At 43.6% G+C, this 22728-nt stretch overlaps 1 protein-coding gene across 1 annotated transcript in view; it reads right to left on the bottom strand.

Moving 5' to 3' along the window:
• LOC125396733 (aldehyde oxidase 2) overlaps window positions 1-22728 on the bottom strand; it is a 97285-nt gene that overhangs the window by 3342 nt on the left and 71215 nt on the right. The window contains exons 30-34 of the mRNA XM_087902250.1: window positions 14452-14504; window positions 12906-13020; window positions 9066-9131; window positions 8355-8543; window positions 6255-6422 (exon numbers count right to left, since the gene is read on the bottom strand). Coding sequence (XP_087758376.1) covers window positions 6255-6422; window positions 8355-8543; window positions 9066-9131; window positions 12906-13020; window positions 14452-14504 — 591 coding nt within the window. The remainder of the gene's footprint in view (window positions 1-6254; window positions 6423-8354; window positions 8544-9065; window positions 9132-12905; window positions 13021-14451; window positions 14505-22728) is intronic.

Raw genomic sequence — 22728 nt, 5'->3', positions numbered from 1 at the left:
AGGTTAGACCCCAGACAAGAGGAGGAGGGCAGGGAGTAGGTTAGACCCTAGATACAAGGAGGAGGGTCGGGAGCAGGTTTGACCCCAGACAAGGGGAGGAGAGGGAGTAGGTTAGACCCCAGACAAGGGGAGGAGGATAGGGAACAGGTTAGACCCCAGACAAGAGGAGGAGAGGGAGTAGGTTAGACCTCAGACAAGAGGAGGAGGGTAGACTGACTTCTGATCTCCACCCTAGAACAAGAAGGCAGCCTAGAAGGTTGGAGAAAGTAAAAAACTGTTTTGTTGTTGTTATTGTTGTTGTTGGATTGATTCTTGTTTAAAAATTTTTTTAATTAAATTTTTTTTTTAATTCCTGTGTGTGGGTGGAAGTCAGAGGCCAACTCAAAGGAACCGGCTCTTCCACCATGTGCCTAGGGAATCAAATTCAGGTTCTCAAGCTTGGTAGCAAGAGTCTTTATCCACCAAGCCATCTTGCCAGGTGCTCATTATAAGTCCCCACTGGCCAGGAACTCACCATGTAGAGGAGGCTGACCTCGACCTTGTGATGACCCTCTTGCTTCTGCCTCCCAAGTGTTGGATCACAGGTGGTACCACCACACCCAACCGGGAACTGAGTTTTGAAAACTGAGTCTTTACCAGAAGAGTGAATCTACCTCAGACTAGACCGAGGACCTTTGTCTAGTGTCTTGCCCAGCCCAGGCAGTACAAACTTAGAGCTTGTATACACATCCTGAAAGATAAAATTGCGGCGAATTTTCTTTTTCTTTCTTTCTTTCTTTCTTTCTTTCTTTCTTTCTTTCTTTCTTTCTTCTTTCTTCCTTCCTTCCTTCCTTCCTTTCTTTCTTCTCAGCAGGTCTGGGCTATCCAAACCCACTTATTCCAAAGAAAGGTTTTGTCCTCACGGTTTCTTGGAGAGAACTCCCAAGTCTTCAGCATACCCCACTTGATATTTCTGGAACAACGTCAGCTATGAGAGTCATTGCTTGCCTGTGTCGCTGACTTCCAATGAAAACTGGACTTGGACTGATAAAACGGCTCGGAGGTAAAGGAAGGCCGCTATGAGCATGCACACACATACATAAACGTGGAAAAAAATCTGCACGGGGAAGTGAGGCAAGAGACTCTGATAGCCAGCGAGGTCTGAAAGACCTAGTGTGAAGGATGCAAAATCAGCATATGAGAGAAACACATTAGCCAAGAGGAAGGCTGGACTCACACAGACCCAGGCTGCAGAAAATCTACCCACTTGCGCAGCTACAGAGGCACTCCTGACGTCCCAAGGCGCATTATACTACTGAAACTCAGCGCTCTGGGTGGAGATTTAATATGTTGGTGAGACGTTTAATACATAGGTAAGTTGTATGTAGAATTACACACAATAATGCATATATTATATGCCTATAGTATATTAGTATATCCTTGATATATTCCTGTCGCAATGCATTATGATAAAATGTATCTCTTAAGTTCTAAGAGGCTGGGATGATTGCAGGAGCTCACACCCAGAGTTAATAATACTTCTTGAAGTCACCTGATTTAAGACCTTATTGTGAACTCAGCCAATTTGTTTCCCCTGCTTTTCAGGGAACAATGTAACAGTTAACCTTGCCTTGAATTTTCCCATGCAGTCAACTTTTACACTCTAAGCTAACGCACGGCTATAATCTTAAATTATGTACTCTTCCATGCTCCTGACTCAGAACAATGCCTGCGTGTTCTGTGCTGTAAGCAGCAGGTACAGAAGTCGAAAACGACTTTCTAAAGGGCCTAGTCACCATAAGTCTGTGTGCATCCATGAGTCTATGTGCATCCATGAGTCCACACATGCCTCAGGTGAGTAGCTTTAGTACGGGGGAGACTCTACCCTGAAAAGTCTGTACAGAGTCATGCAATCTGTTTTGTTTTCCTGCCCTGAAGAATCCATATGACTGAGACTAAGGCCCTGTCGATTTTCTGTGGCTAAGATTGTAACCGAACACACAGGAGGCTGCATGTTTCTACTTGTTGCAGTGTATGCGCCCCAGGAAATGGAATGCAGTCCTGCAGGACTGGTGCAGAGGAATCTGAGCTGGGGACAGTCTGAGGACCCAGCACCCTTCACCTTGAGCGACTGGCATAGGTAGATGGGGCGTTGCGAAGGACATTATGTTCTCACCCGCCTCTCCTCTGCCATCTGGGAGGAAGGGGCTCCCTTTAGAGAACTAAGCAGGCGACCCATTTACTGTTACTGAGAGAGAGAAAGTATTGAAGAAGAAGGGGATTCAGTGCCTGGAGAGCCCCCCCCTCCGGGTTTGCAGGGGAAGAGTGAGCCTTCAGAATCGAGGCCAGTCTCTTCCACGGCAGCATGGCTCCTCCGTCTCTGGCCAGCCCTGGCTGTTTGGAATGGAGAACTAACTAATCTAAGGAAAAGACTTGCCCAGTTTGTGGTGCTTGGGCGGCTCCTCCATGAGTCAGCAAGGCCAAGGCTGTTCTTCAAAACGTGGCCTGAACTAAAGCCCTGTTTGCAAACTTGTCACTAGGCTGGGCGGTTTGATTTTAGCTTCCCGGAACGGAAACAACTTGTTCACTGACCATTCTTGTGTTTCTGCTGTGCCACCCCAGAGAGCTCATCTTCTCTTCCTGTCTTTTTTTTTTCTCCTTTTCCCTGACGCTGGGGATTGAGTTTAGGTCGTTGTGAGTCTGGGCAAGCCCACCTCTCACCCGGAACCCTCACACAGGTCACAGCTTTGTAGCTGGTTTTTTCCCCTATTGATAATAACATCCCCCATTTTTTTCCCCCCCGAGAGAGGATTTCCCTATGTAGCCCTGCCTGTCCTAGAACTGGCTCTGTAGACTAGGCTGTTCTGGAACCCATAGAGATTCACCTGGCTCTGCCTCCCAAGTGCTGGGATTAAAGGCTGAGCCACCTCTGCCCTGTGGTTCCCAAGTTTTTTATTTTCTCCTTCCTTTCTTCCTTCCTTCCTTCCTTCCTTCCCTCCTTCCCTCCCTCCCTCCCTCCCTCCCTCCCTCCCTCCCTCCCTTCCTTCTTGTTTCTCTGTAACTTTGGAGCCGGTCCTGAAACTCGCTCTGTAGACCAGGCTATCCTCAAACTCACAGAGATCTACTGCCTCTGCTTCCCAAGTGTTGATAATAAAGGCATGTGCCATTATCCCAGGCTTGTTTCTGAATCTTATCTCCAAATCCCTCAAGCTAGCAATTTCCCCCTCTAATTTCTAAGGGTATGAAATCCTCTCTGTCTGTCTGAAAATTTTAACAACTTTTTTTCTTTCTTTTTTCTTTTTTTAAAAAAAAATCTTTAGTTAAAGCTGGCAAGATGGTTTTGCAGGTCAGTCCCTGGAACCTACAGAAAGATTCACCTCCTGAGAGTTGTTCTCCAACTGCCACACAATCGCCATGGCAGGAGAGTGTGTGTGCTTGTGTGTGTGTGTGTGTGTGTGCACGCGCACACACACATACACACACACACTCACGAGGGGGGGGGAGAACGTTAATTAAAAAACTCATTTTAAAACTTTTAAAGATTTTTGTTTAAAATCTTGTTTCTAAGAAGTACTAATTTGAAACTTTATGTCTCTTTCGTTTTATCTATTTAAGGGAATTTTTTTTTCTTGTGGAATTGTAAATGATCATACAAAACACAGTTTTCTTTCTCCCACCCCCAAAGAGATATAATGCCTCCCGTTGTGCTAGACCACTCAGAACTGCTCAGAACAGCTGTTTTTCACCAGAGGTTAATTCCAAGAGAGGCCCCAAACCCAAATGCTCAAACAAGTAAAGTTCTGTGTAGGGCTGGGGCGAAAGCTTACTGGATGAAGGTTCGCTCAGCCAAGGCCTGCGACCCAAGTTCAATCTCTGGTACCCACGTGGTGACAGAAGACCAACTTCCAGCACATTTTCCTCTGACTCCTGCCCTGTACACATAAAATAAGCAAGTGGCAAAGCAAAACACAGCAAGAGCCTTGAAAAAACGAAACTATGTATGCAAAAAAGCTTACTAGATGGGATTTTTGTTGTGTTTTGGTAACAAAATGTCTAGTTTACCCATGAAAATGTGGCTTTTTATTTTTAAGTTGCTGTTTGTTCTGGCCTCAGCAGGTCAGCTTGGTTTAATGTGGAGGTGTTATTTCAGCCTCCTAGGAGAGGCATGTTTAGAAGGTCATTAACGGCTACAGGTATTTAGGGAAGAACTTAACTCTAGCGCTTATGGAGCAACTTGTATTTACACGGTATTTTTATGTGTATTATTTCTTCAATCCCAAGGGGAAAGTATTGAGTGTTTTAGTCATCGTTTCTGTTTTAGAAAAAGATCCAGGTAAGCTGCTATTTCTCTAAGGGCAAGGAAGAAGTAACCAAACGAGGAGGGCCTGCACTTTCCAAGGTTTGTGTTCTAGTACACCCATCTTCTCACTTTCTTAGTCATCAGAACAAGCTGTATTTGTTTTATTTCAGGATTCAAAGGCTAAAATAAGAAACACGCTAGTATTTATGTTCTATGTGCAAGAGTGCAGGTGCCCACAGAAACCAGGAGAAAGTGTCGTGTCTCTTGGACCCGGCATTACAGGCGGTCGTGAGCCGCCTGACGTGGCGTCTTGGAAATGCAAGCGCTCCTAACCTCCGAGCCACCTCAGCCTTTATTTTTCTCTTCTTTCCTTTTTCCTTTTTTTGATACAGGGCCTTGCTATGTAGCTCTGGCTAGCCTGGAACTCACTCGGTACATTAGGCTGGGCTTGAACTTGACACAATCCTCCCGTCCATGCCTTCTGAGTGAAAACAAAAATTATTTATTTGAGCGCTGGTTATAACATTGTGTGTTATACATCCCCTTGACATTTTTTTTTCTTCTCTCTGTACTGGGGACTAAGCCCAAGGCTTTGCATATGCTAGGCAAAGATGCTATTATTGAACTACACTCCTAGTTGTAGATCAACATACATAGTTCAACTAAAATAAACTGTGGTCGACAGCGCAGCACGGTGGCACAGGTCTGTAATTCCAGCACTTGGAAGGTAGGGGCGGGGTGTACCAGTTATATTCAGGTAGGGACTGAGGAATGCTGGGAGAACCTGGCAGTCAGATCTGCTTTAATATGTTAAAAAGGTACGAAGCCATTTGTCCAGACTTTGATATTTAACAGATGTGTGTTACTTTTGCTTTCATTAATTTATTTATTTTGACAGTGTCTCACTATGTAGTTCTGACTATCCTGGAACTCACTGCGTAGACCAGGCTGGCCTGGAACTCACTGCAGAGACCCTGCCTCTCCCTCCCAAGAGCTGGGATTAAATGTGAGTGCCACCAAGCATAGTGTGTGTTACTTTTGAAACAATACAATGTATAACTCTATTAAAATAAGGGCTACAATATCAAATACAGGTTCTACCATGAGGGGATGCTTCGGAACCATTTATGGATATTTTAGAAAATTTGAGATTACTCATACATGGGCAACAACTGGCGTCCACGAGGACATTTTGACAAGGTCTCAACAAGGAATCCTCAGACCTGGCAGAAAGTTGTTCCTCAGAGCCTAGCTACCTTGTCCTGAATAGTGAGTAAGCTAAATGATTGAGTTCTCCCCACTCTATGTGACAGCTTTGCCAAACAACCAGGGAACGTGGTGGTGCCGTTTTTCTTCTCAGCAGCTGAAGCAGGCGAGTTGCCAGCAGGGGTCTAGATCTGTGGAGATGCAGGAACCCATTTGCAAGGAGCCAGGCGGTCAGAAGGCGGGAGAACAGGACCCTCAGCAAGCAGGGCAGTTTCTGAAGAGTTCCTTATTACGTGTCTTTAGTTTCCTTTCTCTGCTTCCGTTCTAGAAAAAGGAGCCTGATTCTTGTAAAATGGGACCGAGAATACTGTTTTGAAGGTCGCATGTGCCCAAGCTTGGGGTAAGAGACAAGGCGAGCTTGCAGTGGCCACGTGAGGAGCAAGATCAGAACTGTACTACACGGGCGGCGCCCTGAGACCCCAGGGTCAGATCCCTGCCTCTGCCCACAGAGGAGACACTGGGGATCGGAGGCAGACGACAAGCCTCGTCGCTGCGTTCAGGATAGTGGGATGAATGACTGAACCCCTGCTGGTGACTCTCCTGCCTCAGCTGCTGAGAAGAAAAACGCGCCCCCACGTTCGATTGCGTGACTTACTTACTGAACATTTTATAGCTCGATCAACTAGACACAGGCGAGGTCACGATTGTCGCAAGAAGACAAACGCTCAGGAAGCAGAGCTGAGCTTGTGGGGACAGAACGCCAGCCTACCATGTCTGTGAACCGATCCGCACAGGCCATGCGCACCCGCTCTGGCGTTGCTGGGCTCTGCGCTGTGAAGTCCTCGGCGAGGTCTCGTTCTCTTCGCGCTGCAGCCACCGCATCGGCAATGGCGAAGAACACAGATGACCCCAGGAACATCCCAGACTCCCCCAGGCCCTGCACGGAAACACATTTGTCTGCGTTCAGGAGAGTAGGATGTATGACTGAACCCCTGCTAGCCATCAAAAGTCAGAGTACAGCCATCAAAAATCCCCCTTTGTCTGCCCTAATTAACGTGGCTAACGTGGGTTTCCCATTTTCCCTTTATAAACTGCCATTTGCCTATGAGCCACATCTGTCTCCTTTCTATCTAGAGACAGTCCTTCCTTCATCCTCTGGGCAAATATCCTACCCTCTTGTTTGTGGTCAGATTTTTTTCTTTGGGCCTCCAGCTCACAAGTAATGAAACGGAGACTTGTTATCATTAATTATGGAAGCTTGATCTTAGCTTAGGCATGTCCTCAACCAGCTCTTATAACTTAAATGAACACAATTATTTTTTTCTCTATGTTCTGCCGTGTGCCACCAATCCCGTTTCCTCCATGTCCCCTGTGTCTTCTTGCAAACCTTGAGCTTCTCCTCCTACTTCCTCTCTCTTCCCGCAAGTCCCATCTATACCTCCTGCCTAGTTATTGGCTATTCTACCTTTGTATTCTACCAATCAACATAGCTTTTTTTTTCCTTTCGAGACAGGGTTTCTCTGTGGCTTTGGAGCCTGTCCTGGAACTACCTCTTGTAGACCAGGCTGGTCTCGAACTCACAGAGATCCGCCTGCCTCTGCCTCCTGAGTGCGGGGATTAAAGGCATGCGCCACCACCGCCGGGCTCATAGCTTTTTTTTTTTTTAAAATTAAATCGAGCAACACCGGGAACAAATATCCCACAACACTTGCTTCTTCCCTTTCTCCCTCATCCTCTGTCTCCTGTCTCTTATTCCCTGCCCTCTGTCCCTCTGGGGCAAATGAATCAATCCCCTCTGTGTTGAGAACTTGGTCTCTGTGTGTCCTGTGCCAACTCCTGTCCTTTCACAGAGAATATTCTCAGTTACCATTCTTGGCGATGCTCTCAACCTCCTTTGAGGTTGAACCTCTCACTGGTCTGGAACTCACCAATTAGGCTGGACCAACTGACCAGAGAGCCCAGAAGTTGTCTGGTCTCTGTCTTCCTAACGCTGGGGTTATAAGAGTGTACCACCACACTCGTAATTTTTAGGTGAGTTCTGGGGATAGAATCCATGTTCTTGTGTTATCAAGGCAAGGGTTTTACTGATGGAGCTGGAACCCTTCCTCCAGATCACAATATTATATTCTCATTCTGAGATGAGAGTTGGGTATGGTGGCCCACACTGGTCATCTCTTGGGAGGCGGAGTTTGGAGGAACAAGAGTTCATGGTTATCCTTGCCTAGGCAGTGAGTTTGAGGTCATTCTGGTCTCCTAAGATGCATCTCAAAAAACCAAGAAAGAAATAGACATCTGGGTAGTAGTAGCGCACGCCTTTAATCCCAGCACTTGGGAGGCAGAGGCAGGCGGATCTCTGTGAGTTCGAGGCCAGCCTGGTCTAAGGTGTGAGCTCCAAGACAACCAGGACTACACAGAGAAACCTTGTCTCATAAAACCAAAAAGATCCAAAAAACCCAAAACAACAACAAAAAAAAAGAAAGAAAAGAAAGGAAGGAAGAAAAGAAAATAACTAGACAAAGTTTTTAAATAAAAAATGTTATTCTCCCAAAAAGTACAAGCTCATATATATATATATATATATATACACACACACATATATATGTATATTTATATATGTAAATATGTATATTTATATATGTGTGTATGCAATTTATATTTTAAGGAGAGATGGTATTAATGAAACCTGGGCCCATGATTGCTCCAGGACGCTCATTTCTCTTTCTTAGATCTCAGTTTTTCCTAGGTGACTGGTCTCCAAGGGTTCCAGTCCAGATAACCACATGCCTCCAGTTTTTGTTTTGTCTGGCGGCCTCTGCTGGCCACGCTCCCTGGGCTGCTGCGGCACGGAGGGTTAAGTGTATACGCTTACCTTAGAGGAGTAGATGGTTAGCGGGGTCTCAGAGTTTGGCAACAAGGACACGTTGAACTGCTGAGGGACATCAGTGACGCTAGGAATTTTGTACTCCTCCGGGCTCCGAGAGTACAAGACCCCTTCTGGGGAATAGTGCAGCTCCTCCGTGGTGTAAAGGCCCATTCCCTGAATAAATGCACCTTCTATCTAAAGGGGAGAATGGCGAATTTAAGTCTTCTGGCAATGTATCCTTGTGAAAAGCACCTTATTTCCCCTTTAATCACTCTCAGGAAGGGGCTTCCTCCCAGGTGGGCCAGTGGTACGGGAGAATTATCTGTATTCTGTCAATCATATTTTAATAAAACGCTGATTGGCCAGGCAGGCAGTTTAGGCAGGTCAACCAGACAGGAAGTAGAGGCGGGGCAAAGAGAATAGAATAAGGTTATGGAGGAGGAAGGTCCCTCCGGCACTCCTGGGCAGACCACCGAAGAGGCAACATGTAAGCTGTCACATTGAGAAAGGTACTGAGCCCGTGTGGCTAACATAGATAAGAATAATGGGTTAAGATAAGTCATAAGAATTAATAAGTAGCCTGACCTAATGGGCCAATCAGTTTATAACCTTATGGAGTCTTGTGTGTGATTTCCTTTGTTGCTTGCCGGCTGTTGGGGTACCGGGCGGGACGGAAATCCCAACAAGCTGGCCCTCATGTTACAGGCCAGCACCTACCTGCCCGACATCAATGGCTGGATTCAGGCTGCAACAGGCGTCCATGACAATGTCTGTTCTGATTTTCTGTGCCAAACAGAAATTACCTCTTTATAAAAACTCGAATTAAAATTAAACTATTTTAAGGGGTGAAGGATATAGTTCAGTACTGGTGTGTTTGTTTAGTACACACAAGGCCTGAGGCTTGGTCCCTAGTATCACACATGTGCACACACACACACACACACACACAAATACTGTCTTTAGGTTAGCTCAGAACATAAAGGCAATTGCTGCTCCAGTTGGTGACCTTGAGTTCAAACCCTGGACCCATATGGTGGAAGGAGGGACCTGAATATATTTTGTTTGTTTTCTTTATAATTTATTATGTGTGCAGTGTTCTGCCTGCATGTATACCTGCATTCCAGAAGAGGGCATCAGATCTCATTACAGATGGTTGTGAGCCACCATGCGGGTGCTGGGAATTGAACTCAGGACCTCTGGAAGAGAAGTCAGTGCTCTTAACCTCTGAGCCATCTCTCCAGCCTCGAGAGACCTGAATTCTGAAAGTTATCCTCTAACCTCCACGTGTGTATTATGGCAAACATGTGACCTCCCTTTCAATAAATTAAAAAGAAAAAAAGGAAATTTCAATGAGCTTCTTGCTAGTCCAGAACTGCTACTCTGAGCCTTACTGGCGTTAGAAGTAGGAAGACGGCTGACAAACTTCACATGTGGTTGCCAGGCCTGGCAATGGCCTGGAAGGTCTGCATGTATTGTTTTGGCTCCTGCTAAGCGACTCCAAAGTCCAGGGCATGTTGGTGTGTGCGAGTGAATCACTCGGTAAATCATTGAGTCTGCTTGGCCACCTTGCTCTACCTGGCTTCATTGCTCTAGTGGGATTTGTGAGCATATCTAGTCCTTGAAAAAATCAGATGTGGGCAGCATTGTGGCCATTTTACTGAGAAAATCATCTAGTACATGGTGTGTCTAAGTTTAGGGGCAAGATTTTAAAAGGGGCCAAGGTACTGACTGAGGTCAGTTCTGACTCTCAGTCTTTGTGGGTCTGCTTCCTTCTCTGAGAGACAGTGAAGCTACCTGACCTGACTGTTTCGTCACTGTGTGTGTGTGTGTGTGTGTGTGTGTTTGTGTGCGCGTGCATGCACACAAACAATTGTTGGGGGCCTCAGAAAGCTCCTAAGTGTCTTTGGGCTATCTCAGGAATACTGCTGGGCTTTCCTTTGCTTATCATTCAAAAGTATTTATTCTGATAACATTGTTCTGTGTTTAGGTTTAATATCTGGCTTCTCCTTTCTAGTCTCTGGATTGGAAGTCCCTCCCTCCTTTTTTCTCTCTCTCCTTCCAGTCTTCCCATTCTTTCTCACTTCCTTTGAACAGGGTCTCATGTAATGCAGGCTGGCCCGGAGCCTAGCTGCAAATGGCCTTTTCCGATCCTTCTGCCTGGTCCCTTTCCAGGGCCACGATTACAGTCACAGGCCGACACACCTAGTTTTATGCGGTAAAGGGATTAGCACGCAGTCCAGGGCTTCACTCATGCTAGCTGACTGTCCTCTCAACCGGACTTCTCTTGGTTGTTTTTGAAACCGAGTCTTGCTGTGTAGCCCAGGCTGGTCTTGAACTTGTGTTCTTCTGGCCTCAGTTGTGCAATGCTGGGATCACAGGTGTCTCCCACCATCTCCTAGTTGGCAATTGTCTCCGGGCTCGAACCCTGGTCTCTCAGGCCCAGCCTTCTTTCTCAGCCCGGGCAGGAAAGGAGGTTGGAGACGCCTCAGTCCTCCCCACGGTGCATTTACCCTGACACTTGCAGTAGTTTCTGCTGTGGGTACGGGACAAGGGAAGGAGACGGCCACTCAGCATTTGGAAACCTTTGTTTACCAGCAACGTACATCCCCAGAGGACAGTACCTCACAGAACTGGCCACAGTGGGCCGGCGATTTAGTGTCTCTGGGTTTCTTGTTGGTTAATGGAAGAAGTTTTGTCTCATCAAAGAACAGACTGTTCTTAAGAGTTTAACATCACACTGAAATTTCTGGACCTTTAGTTATACATACAAACTGGAAGGCACAGAAAAGGCCAAATTTTAACTTTCTGACTCCATAAATTCTAGAAGAGTCCTGTGTTCCTTTCTTTAGGGATTCTTTAGGTCGAGCTGACACATTTAAGATGTCCCAAGGGCTGCATGGGACATATTTCTGCTGGAAGTGTATTTGGTGTTTCCTTAAAATTCAAGTTTAATTAGCTAACGTGTATTTTTTATTTGCTAAATCTGGCAACACACCTGCTGGTGTGGAAGGTCTTGTCACCCGAACCAACTTTCTACTTAGGCAGAGTCTCAGGAAGGCAGGGACACTGGCATCTGAGTATTTGAGGGGAGCCTGAGGCAGGTCCCAGGTTCACCTCTAGTACTGAAGCACAAATACCATTATCTGTGTGTGCCTTTGTGCGAAAACCACCGGGAAACAACCTAAACTAATTGCAGACTGTCTGTGACCACATGAGTGTTTCTCTTTAAAATGATCTCAAATAAAAATGGGCAGAGGTGGCACACACCCTGAATCCCAGCACTCTGGAAGCAGAGGTAGATGGATCTCTATGCGTTAGAGGTCAGCCTGGTATACAAATCTAGTTCCAGGACAGCTAAATCTGGACCCTGTCTCGGAAAAAAACAAAACAAAAATCAAACAGACAAACAAACAAACAAAAAAAAAACCAATGGAACCACAGAGACCAGCAAACTGGCTCAGCAGTTGAAGGTGCTTGCTGCCATTGCTGGCAATGGGAGTTTGATCCCTAGGACCTTTATGGAAGACTGTGCTGATTCCCACGAACTGTCTTCTGACTTCCGCAAGTGCCAGCGCCCTCCTCAGGAAAAGAAATAATAGAGGCAAACACAGGTTGATGTAATGTAATGTACCAGAAAGAGAAACTTAGGAGGGCACTTCTTTCCAGACGGCCTTCATTCCCCGCCTCTTTCAAACAGTCTTATTCATGGGCCGGGGGTCATGGTTCTGAGTGTGGTCTCTAGCCCTGCATAAGCTGGACATGCCTACACATGCTTAGTAGCCCAGCATTTCAGAGATGGGAGAAGTAAGATCGGAAATTCGAGTTCAAGGCCAGCCTGGGCTACCTGAGACCCTGTCTCCAAAACCATTTTTTCCCCTTAGTAACGTGGAAGAGAAGTTAACTAACACTAAATACATAGAAGTATTTTGATATGGTATGGCCATTATAATTTTCCTAACGCAACAACTTCCTATACTTGGGTTCTATTTTATTCTATTCGATACTACTGCCGTCTTTATTTCCAGAGTGGTATCTGAAGTATAAGTCACAGGGTTTGTCATTTGTGGTAGAATGAATTTGTTTAGACATGCTTTCTGCCTTCAGGAGGTGGCTCTTCTTGATGATCAACAACCGGCCCAATCTCCTTTTCACACGCCCGCCCGCCCGCCCGCCCGTATGTTCCTTGGGACGTTGCACTGCCCTGGAGGGGGGTGGGATTGATGGCTACGTCAAGGCTTGTCCTTCCTTGAGGAGTCAAACCCGCTTTGGAGGAAGACTTTGGGAAACAGCTCTGCCGTCTGGAATGAAATGATACCTAACGCTCTAATCACATCCAGCCAGTCGTAGACACTCCTTTCTGACCGCCATGCTGTTAGCTTCCGCGACAGTTCCCAGAGGCGACTGGACCTCTTGCAATCTCCATGGCGTTGAAAGAATTCCCTGACCCCCCCTGTCGATTAGGCAAGGACCCTGGGCCGGCCACTTTCTGCGCCGGGCAATTCTGCGGTTGCTCCCGCTCGCTCGCTCACTTGCCGGGGCAGGGTTAGCCCGACTGACCTTGTGAGCTCCTGTCAGGCAGTCGATCTCAACCTCGGAACAGGCAGCTCCGTAGACGTAGTACGGAAACGGGTCCCCCTCCTGCTTCTCCCAGTCCATGAAGGCCTTGTAGCCCCTGAGAGAATAAAGTCTTTTAGAATGGGGGAGGGCAGAAACCACAAACAATAGCCATAGCTTAAAAAAAAAAACACCAAAAACCCATAGTTTACAATAACATTTGAGCTGGCTGATACTCATTTCAGCTAGCTTTTTTTTTTTTTTTTTAAAAAAGATTTTTATTTATTTACTTTTTAAAATGTATACAGTGCCAGAAGAGGGCACCAGATCTCATTATAGATGGTTGTGAGTCACCCTGTGGTTGCTAGGAATTAAACTCAGGACCACAGGAAGAGTAGCTGGTGTCCTTAACCTCTGAGCCATCTCTCCAGCTCCCTCAACTAGTCTTTGTTTTGTTTTAGATCATTCAAGCTGCTGTCTTGTATTCACCATGGTTGCTACCTTCCTCTGTCTTAAAGAGGATGTGCCCTGAGCTGTGGGAAGGATGTCAAAGACGAAGACGACAGTGATGTTTGCTCCCACGTTGACAGTTATTTGACACTGGGAAACCCCATTAATTTGGGGCTGTGTCCCCAGAAAGTGCCCATCGAATGTGCTAACCCAAGCCACAGGGGACTTGGTGACAAGATAGCAAGGCAGATAAAGAAGACCCGGTGATCCTATTCATTCATTTACACACGAAGATGCAGCCGACGGCTTCAGGTCTTGTTTTTATCCTCGTATCAATTTTTGCAGAGCTTCAGTTTGAACCCAGAGCCTCTCTCACTGGGCCATGCTCCCACCCTGACGATGTGCTCACATGGAGGACTGAACGGGCTTTTCTGGGGCTACACTGGACTGGTCATGGCATCTCCTCTCCCTTTCCCCACAAGCGTTTCCTTTTTGTGCAGGCGTGTGTAGACTAAATTGGAACCATTGTGCCGTGTATCCGTCTTGAATTTGATAGTCAGCTCTTCTCTTTGCTTCATGTATTAAATTAACATGGGTTTATTGAGACTCCCCAATGATCAACAGTGCCTATTTGAGGACAAAAGATTTCTCACCCCACCTCCAAAGCCTGCCCCCAGGGAGGAAGGTTTTATGACTAAGGAGGGAGACTGGTAAGGCTGAGTGAGAAGTTAGTTCTGGGGATGATGTCACTATTCACAACAAAGAACAGTAAGGACTGAGGGTGTAGGTCAGCGCTAGAACGCTTGCCTTGCATGTACAAGGTCCTAGGTTCAATCCCCAGCACCAGAACAAATAGTAAATAATTGTAAATAATCTTAGATGAATCAGAGTGTTTTCAATCCTATGTGGGTTATTAATTATCCAATATCTCTTTAATGACACCACACAGAGGCCTATGTGAATTCACAGAATTTTGGGACCAGAAATAAATTCCTATAATTATATAATACACTCTTTCTTATGAATAAGGACTGAGGCCCAAAGTAATCCGATTACCTTAGAGTCTTGTAGCTAAGCCAAGATGTTGTTTGAGTTTTACCTGAAGTATCCAGTGGCCGAAAGACTGATTCTCTGTTCAAAGGCTGCTTCTATCTGTGGAACGGGCATATTTAAGAGAGATTGAGTAGATTCACTATTTGTTAGGGGAAAACGAGCATGTTTCATGTGTAAAGCTTGACGCGTGCTCCCTGATGCGGTTGCCCTGCTCCGATAGCAACCCTCAGAGTTCTTTATTCTCAGCTAGAATACTGACAACTTCCCCTGGTTGAGTCCGAAAGCCTGGCATGAACACTAGAAATTAAAATCCTGTGATTTATCCATGGTAGAGCGAATAAATCCAAAAGTTACTTGGAAGAGTGGCTGGAGAGACGTCTATTAACGAATCAATCCCACACCAGTTATGTTTTAAGGGGTTATTTATTTGGCGGGGGGTAAAACTTACATACACCATAAACCGTCAGGAAGGGAGCCTAGTCGCTGGAGCAGGAGCCGGGAGCAGCAGCTGAAACCGAGCACCGGAACCAAGAGGGCCTTATCCGGAACTGCTTCTCTTTTTAAGAGAGAAATATACCACGCCCCAGTGGGCTGGTATTTCAGCAGCTATTGGCTGACGGAGCGGAAGTCGCTCCCCGCTGCACTGTGGGCTCCTGCTTCAGTGATTATTGGTTGAGGCAGCGGAAGTTACTCCCACAACACCTCCCCCTTTTGTTTAAGTAAGAGAGTTCTAAGCCTACTACGAAATTATATACAGTAAGTACAAACCTACACAATTATATACAATAAATACAAATATCCTATTCTAACTAGCTTAAGTCTTGTATAAGAAATAACTTGGCCACGTCATAAAAGGAAAGTAACTACGTTTATATAATCTTCAATCCCATCAAAGATCTGAGAAGGGAAATAATGTTACCTAAGTAATTAGGAAGTGCAATCAAACTTCCAGAACATGTAACAAATCACAGAGACAACTGGCTACCTGGGCAATCACCCAAAATCACGTTTGCAGCGTTGAAGCAACCAACTTTGGCTAAGGCCTAACGTAACTGACATACCATTTTCAAAGGCAAGGAACTTTTCAAAACTATCTTATCCTGTCTTGGCAGGATATGACAGTCCTGTTTTATCCATTTACGGATACTCTGCAACTCTGTCAGTAGTTGAGGTATGGGCATTTCTTTACCCAAAGGCCAGTTCTACCAAGAAGAAAGGCTCCAGGTGGAGTGTCTTTGGTGCTCAACATTCTCTCGGGAATAGATCAGTGTTGCCAGGAAGGATTGTGTCTCCCTACCACAGAACTCTGAGTTAGATTAAAGGCCATTTTCTACAGCTCTTTGAAGAGGTTGAAGATTATCTATCTATACTGAATATAATCTTTATGTATCTAAAGAACCTGATTAGTCTAATTATAAATGACAAACTTAGATGACTATTGATCTATATTATTCTCAATATCTATCTAACTTAAAGACTGAAATAGTAAACAACTGTGCAATAAATGGGGACAATATGACCTCCAAATATAAACAATGTGCAAGTATACATTGCAATATGGTAAATATATATATCAATACATAAACAATATATAAGTATCTTAATCAGAGGTAGAAGTGTACAATGCAATATGGTAAAATATACATATATCAATACAATATATATATGTCAATACATAAAAATATTTTAAACAGAGGTAGAAGCATGCATGCCTAAAATAGTCAACATAATTTAAGTTTGTATCAATATATAAGAATCAATACCAATATATTTGTCTAAAAACAATAACTCACAAGTACAAAGCTATTATCCCATAATCCAATTATCCCTCTTTTTTTTTTTTTTTTTTTTTGGATTCCTGCACTTATAAAATTCCTCCCCCAACCCTCAACCCTATACTAATTATAACCAACCCCTAAATGATGTCCCTAAACCCAAGGACAAACTTTACTGGGAGAGGGGACGTCGTTCTCTAGAATTACTTCCAGCTGTCATGGGGGCGACGTTCTTTCTGGGGGATCCTGTGAAAGTAAAATGATGGTTAAATTTCAAGATCAATGTCTTTTAAAATTGCAAATAGTCTGAGTATTTTGTGGAGGTCTGGCCAGAATGTTGTACAAGATGTGCACCATTTCAGCTAACCACGTTGGAATCGTCTTGTGCAGCTGGTACTCAAAACAGGTCTTGTAGTAGCGCTATCAGTATCATGATGTCATATCAACCAGGTGGAGTTGTTGTTATGGGGCCCCATCTTCTTCCTGGAAACTTCAAATGTCACTGCAGGAAAAACTTATTGTTCATTGTGGAAAAATTAAACATTAATCATATATATTAATCATATATTAATATCATATATTATATGATTATAATAATATATAATCGTATATTAATCGTATAGACATATACAGACATACATATATTCAATGAAAGACATGATAGATATATTCACTGAAAGGTATGATAGATATGAAGAAAAGTAAAAATGTTTTCTAAACTCATATTTCTTTCTGTCCCATATCATGGCTCTTGACATGAGACAGAAACTCCAGAAATTCTGGGTTTTTCTTTTAACAACAGGCTTGGAATTAGAGAGGGACTGAGCCAGAGTCCAACTCTAAAACCAGCTCTATAAATTTAGAAATATGATTTAGTATATTTTACTTACAGAACCTATTCAGTTTTCTTGATAGTCCTTATTGTGCCATTATTTTCCATCTGTCAGTATTCAGATATCCAGGGTCCCTTGAACTTTTCAAAAATCAGTGTTTTCCTGTGGAGATAAGAACAGAACCCTGCCCCCATTCTATATGTTTTTCTTACCAACTATGAATATCATCATTGTGGATGAGCTGTCATTTCTCCTTTCCAAGAGGTTTCTCCTCTTCAAATCGAACCTTTATTAATTTTGATGGTATCCACAATTTTTCTTCTCCTGTGGAAACAAGAGCAAAACCCCTTCCCCAACGCAGCACATCTCCTGGCCTCCATTGAGAGGTCAGCACGTCTTTGAAATAAACAGGTTGGTTTAGTTCAGAAGTTTTTTCCATTATCCAATGCCTCTCTGCTGCTGTTGTTCCTTTCTCATTAGCATTAAGAAAATTCAAGGTTAATAAAGCATTATGCAATCTATTTCTGGGGGTATCTTTCGTCCCTTTCTGTTTGTTTAGCATATCCTTTATAGTACGATTTGATCTTTCTATAACTGCTTGACCTGTAGGATTGTATGGTATACCTGTAACATGCTTAATATTATAATAAGCAAAAAATCGTTTCATTTTCCTAGATACATAAGCTGGACCATTATCTGTTTTTATTTGTGCAGGTATACCCATAATGGCCATAACTTCTAATAAATGTGTGATTACTGAGTCAGCTTTTTCTGAGCTTAAAGCGGTTGCCCACTGAAAGCCTGAATAAGTGTCAATGGTGTGATGTACATATTTTAACTTGCCAAATTCTGGAAAGTGAAACACATCCATCTGCCAAATTTCATTCCTTTTAATACCCTTTGGATTAGTCCCTGCAGGCAATGGTGTTTGGTTATAAAAAGAGCAAGTAGGGCATTTCTTTACAATCTCCTTAGCTTGTTGCCATGTAATAGAAAACTCTTTTTTCAAGCCTTTGCTATTGACATGATGTTTTTTATGAAATTCAGATGCCTCCAGCACACTACCAATCAATAATTGATCAATATCTGCATTACCTTGTGCTAGAGGACCTGGCAGACCTGTATGGGATCGGATATGCGTTATATACATAGGGCAGAGCCTGTTTCTGATCATGTCTTGTACCTGGATAAACAATGAGGTCAGTTCTGTATCATCAGGTATAAATTCAGCAGTTTCAATATGCAAAATAACTCTTTCTGCATATTGTGAGTCAGTAATTATATTAAGAGGTTCTTTAAAATCCCTAAGCACCATAAGGATGGCATATAATTCTGCTTTCTGGACAGAATCATAAGGACTTTGTTCCACTTTACTCAATTCTTCTGATTTGTAACCTGCTTTCCCTGATTTATTAGCATCGGTATAAAATGTATGGGCTCCGGTTATTGGAGCATCACGGACAATTCGAGGGAGGATCCAAGAAGTTCTCTTTATAAAGTTAAGTCTCTTGCTTTTTGGGTAATTGTTATTGATTTCTCCCAAAAAATTAGCACAAGCTCTTTGCCATGGTTCATTGTCTTCCCACAACTTTTTTATCTCATCAGCAGTGAAAGGCACTATAATTTCTGATGGGTCTATACCTGCTAATTGACGAAGTCTCAATTTTCCTTTTATAATCAATTCAGAGACTTTTTCCACATAAGTTTTTAATTTTTTACTTGGTTTGTGTGGTAAAAAAAATCCATTCTAAAATAGTATCTTCCCTCTGCATTAAAATTCCTGTAGGAGAAATTCTGGAAGGCAATATAACTAGAACGCAACTAAAATTTGGATCCACCCTATCTACATGTGCCTCCTGTAATTTTTCCTCAACCATCATCAGTTCCTTTTCTGCTTCAGCTGTTAACTCTCTGGGACTATTCAAATCTTTGTCACCATCTAAGGTTTTGTTTAAATGAATTATTAGATCAGGTGTTATCCCAACAGCTGGTCGTAGACTGGAAATGTCTCCTAATAATCTTTGAAAGTCGTTAAGCGTTCGTAACCGGTCTCTCCTGATTTGTGCCTTTTGAGTCTTAATTCTTTGTAAGCCTATTTTATAACCTAAATAATTAACAGAATCTCCTCTCTGAATTTTTTCAGGAGCAATTTGCAATCCCCATTTAGGTAATACTAGTTTTACTTCTTCAAACAGCCTTTCTAAGGTATCTTTGTTTTGATCAGATATCAGGATATCATCCATATAGTGGTATATTATGGACTTAGGAAATTGTTTGCGTATAATTTTCAATGGTTGGCTTACAAAATATTGGCACAGGGTGGGAGAGTTCAACATTCCCTGTGGGAGGACGGTCCACTGGTACCTCCTTGCAGGCTGAGAGTTATTATAGGTAGGCACTGTGAAGGCAAACTTTTCTCTATCTTTTTCTTGTAATGGTATAGTGAAGAAACAATCTTTCAGATCAATAACTATAAGAGGCCATCCCTTTGGTAACAGGGAGGGCAGAGGAATTCCAGATTGCAGAGGGCCCATAGGTTGAATAACCTTGTTGATAGCTCTAAGATCTGTCACCATTCTCCATTTACCAGATTTTTTCTTAACAACAAACACAGGAGAGTTCCAAGGGCTGGTAGATTCTTCTATATGTCCAGCATCTAATTGCTCTTGTACCAGCTGTTCTAAAGCCTGTAACTTTTCCTCAACTAAAGGCCACTGTTTAGTCCATATTGGTTTCTCAGTCAACCATTGTAGAGGCATGGCTGTTGGTACCTCTGAAGGGCCATCAATTGTGTTGTGTTCTTGTATAGCTCTAATGGCTGGTTTCCGCCATCTGTAATATCTTGTAATATTGTCCTCAGAAATATGAGCTCTGGAAGCAGCAGGAATGTTAATTTGAGTATTCCATTGCTGCAATAGGTCACGGCCCCATAAATTCACTGCAATATTTGCTACATATGGCCTTAGTTTTCCTATTTGTCCGTCTGGACCTATACAATTGACCCATCTCGTGCTTTGTCTTACTCGAGATAGGGTTCCAATTCCTAAGAACTGAATATCTACCTCCTGAAGAGGCCAATGCGGATGCCAAGACTCTGGTGTAATGATACTTACATCCGCACCTGTGTCCAGTAAGCCAGTAATAAGTTTGCCATTTACACACACTCTTAGCTGTGGCCTTTGTTCATTTATAGAAGTCTGCCAGAATATTCGTTTACTTTGTCCTCTTAGATTTCTTGATTCATTCACCACATTTAACTCATCCTTCAGGCCGTTATTGCTTTTAACAGCAGGCATGGGGCATTCTAATTTCCCTGAAGAGGCATGTTCTCTGCAGTGATCGGAAATGACTGGACCACATTTGCCATGGGGGCCTTCGAGAGGCCCCCTATTGAGTTTCCCGATGGCAACGGGTTGCCCTGTTTATCTCTTGTTGACCTACACTCATTCGTCCAATGCCTGCCCTTTCCACATCTCCTACATAAACCTGAAGGCTGAGTCCTCCTATTCCTGTTATTCCTAGAAGAGGCATTATTCCTGGACTTCCATTGTCTGCAGTCCCTTTTCATGTGTCCCATTTTGCCACAATGAAAGCATTTTGTAATCTGATGTCTCCTTTTACCTTTGGAAATTGCTTCTTGTACCCATGTTTCATTGCCATAATCAAATGTATCAACATTCATTGTATGTAAAACCCATTCGTCCAAAGGCGCTGATCTGAGCTTTAAAGGCCCCAGGATCCTTTTGCATTCTACATTGGCATTCTCATAAGCCAAAGACTCAATTACTATATTTCTTGCTTCTGGATCAGGTATCCCTATTTGTACAGCCTTAGTTAGTCGTTGCAAAAAGTCACTAAAGGGTTCTCTCTGACCCTGTTTGACCCTGACATATGATTCTACTCTCTGACCTGAGTCTTGAACCCTGTCCCAGGCCCTTAGAGCTGCTGTAGCACATATGGATAAAATGTTTTCATCATAAAGAGCTTGTTCCTGAGGATCAGAGTAAGGTCCTTCCCCTAGAATTTGATCTAGAGAAACCTCAATTCCTTTCGCTGATTCTTGTTGTTGTAAAAGTCTGGCCTCTTGTTTGAACAGGCATTTGAAATGCCATAAAGGTCCGTTCTCAAGGACAGCTGATGTGAGCTGGTTCCAATCTTTAGGGGTGGCCCTGTTGCTCAGAGCCCAGGATTTTAACATCTCCCTAACAAAGGATGAATGTAGTCCATAATTCACAATTGCTTGTTTAAATTCTTTCAGATCATTCATACGTATAGGCTCCCATGTATGTTCTTTAACGACCTTAGGGTTTTTGGAGCCAGTTATCTTTTCTGATGTTATTACTGGAAAGGCAGGTATAACTCTATGTAGACTGAGAGTTTTTTGAGGTGAAGGTTGCCTTTCTACCTTTTGCTCCTGTTCATCAGAGTCTATGATTTCCTCAATCTTATTAAATCTGCTCACCATTGCCTTCTGTAAGTCCTGAATCTCCTGTCCAGTATTATGCTCCAAAGCCTTCATTAACGATTCTAAGGCATGGAGCTTATCCGTCAGAGACACGATATCCTCCTTGGACATAATCCTCATGGCATGTACTGTGCCTTCTTGTATGGAAATCCTGTCAATTAATCTATCATACCCTTTTGATAAAGTCCGATTTTCACATTCAATGGTTATAATCCTCTCAGCTAATGTTTCAGCACTTACAGTCATGGACTGGAGGTTATGCGTCATTTTGGTTGTCCCCTCCTCCAGGGCAGTGACGCTCCCTTCTAAAGAAGCAATATCAGACTGTACCTTCTTGATATTTTGGCCAGTTGACCGAGTCATATCAAACAAAGATCTATTCTCCTCCTTGAGAACTCCAAACTCTGATCTAGTCTCCTGCTTGAAAACTCCAAACTCTGATCTAGTTTCCTCCTTGAAATCTCCAAACTCTTTTTTGAGGAGGTTGGTATCAGTCTGAATTGTTCTTAAGGTTTTAATCTCTGCCCTCAGCATTGTAGATTCAGTCTGTAAGGACTGTATCTTTCTTATAAAATAGCCAAACACCAGAAAAGCAACAGATCCCAGGAATAACAAAGTAAGAGGAATATCTGAGACATCCTTCAGAATATCCTCCATAGCGCAACTGAAAAAACCATTGAACTTTTGGATAGTAATATTTTCCGACATTTTCAATCAAAGGAAATTGTACTTGTATGTATGTATGTATGTATTTATTTTCAACCGAAAAGAAAAATCTTACCTGTAATGACCGTTGCCTGCCAGTAGGAGGTGGGGCGCACCTGAATCCACGTGGCAGTGGTGTTGATTGAGAAAGTAAACTCTAGAATATATACACTCAAATCCAGAGGTTAAATCCACAGATCACAAAAGGTCAGAGAGCTTCTAGTGGCCAAAAAACAAGGCAATAAACAAGGCCCTGCTGCTCTGTTCAACCGGATGCAGAGGGTCGTGACACAGCCACTGCGCTGTTGCTAAAGAGGCCTAGTGCTTTGGGCCCCGTGTCCCTGTGCTGGGATTAAGGGTCAAGCTGCTTTCAGCACTCCTAATCAGTTATGGGTTTCAAACAGCTTGCTGGAACTTCAAAGGGAGCTTGCGCTGTGAGCTCTTTGACTCACGTTGCAAGGAGAAATTTAAAAATCCGTGCCGAACAGGGCAAAGTAAGCCGGCAGAGACTGTCCGGACCTGTGTATCCTGGGAGGCCGAGCTGG

Source organism: Myodes glareolus, chromosome 27, assembly GCF_982192425.1.
Source record: "Myodes glareolus chromosome 27, mMyoGla1.1, whole genome shotgun sequence".
Classification (NCBI taxonomy): domain Eukaryota; kingdom Metazoa; phylum Chordata; class Mammalia; order Rodentia; family Cricetidae; genus Myodes; species Myodes glareolus.
The sequence above is the reverse complement of the archived record's forward strand: the minus strand, read 5'-3'. Positions and strand labels throughout refer to the sequence as shown.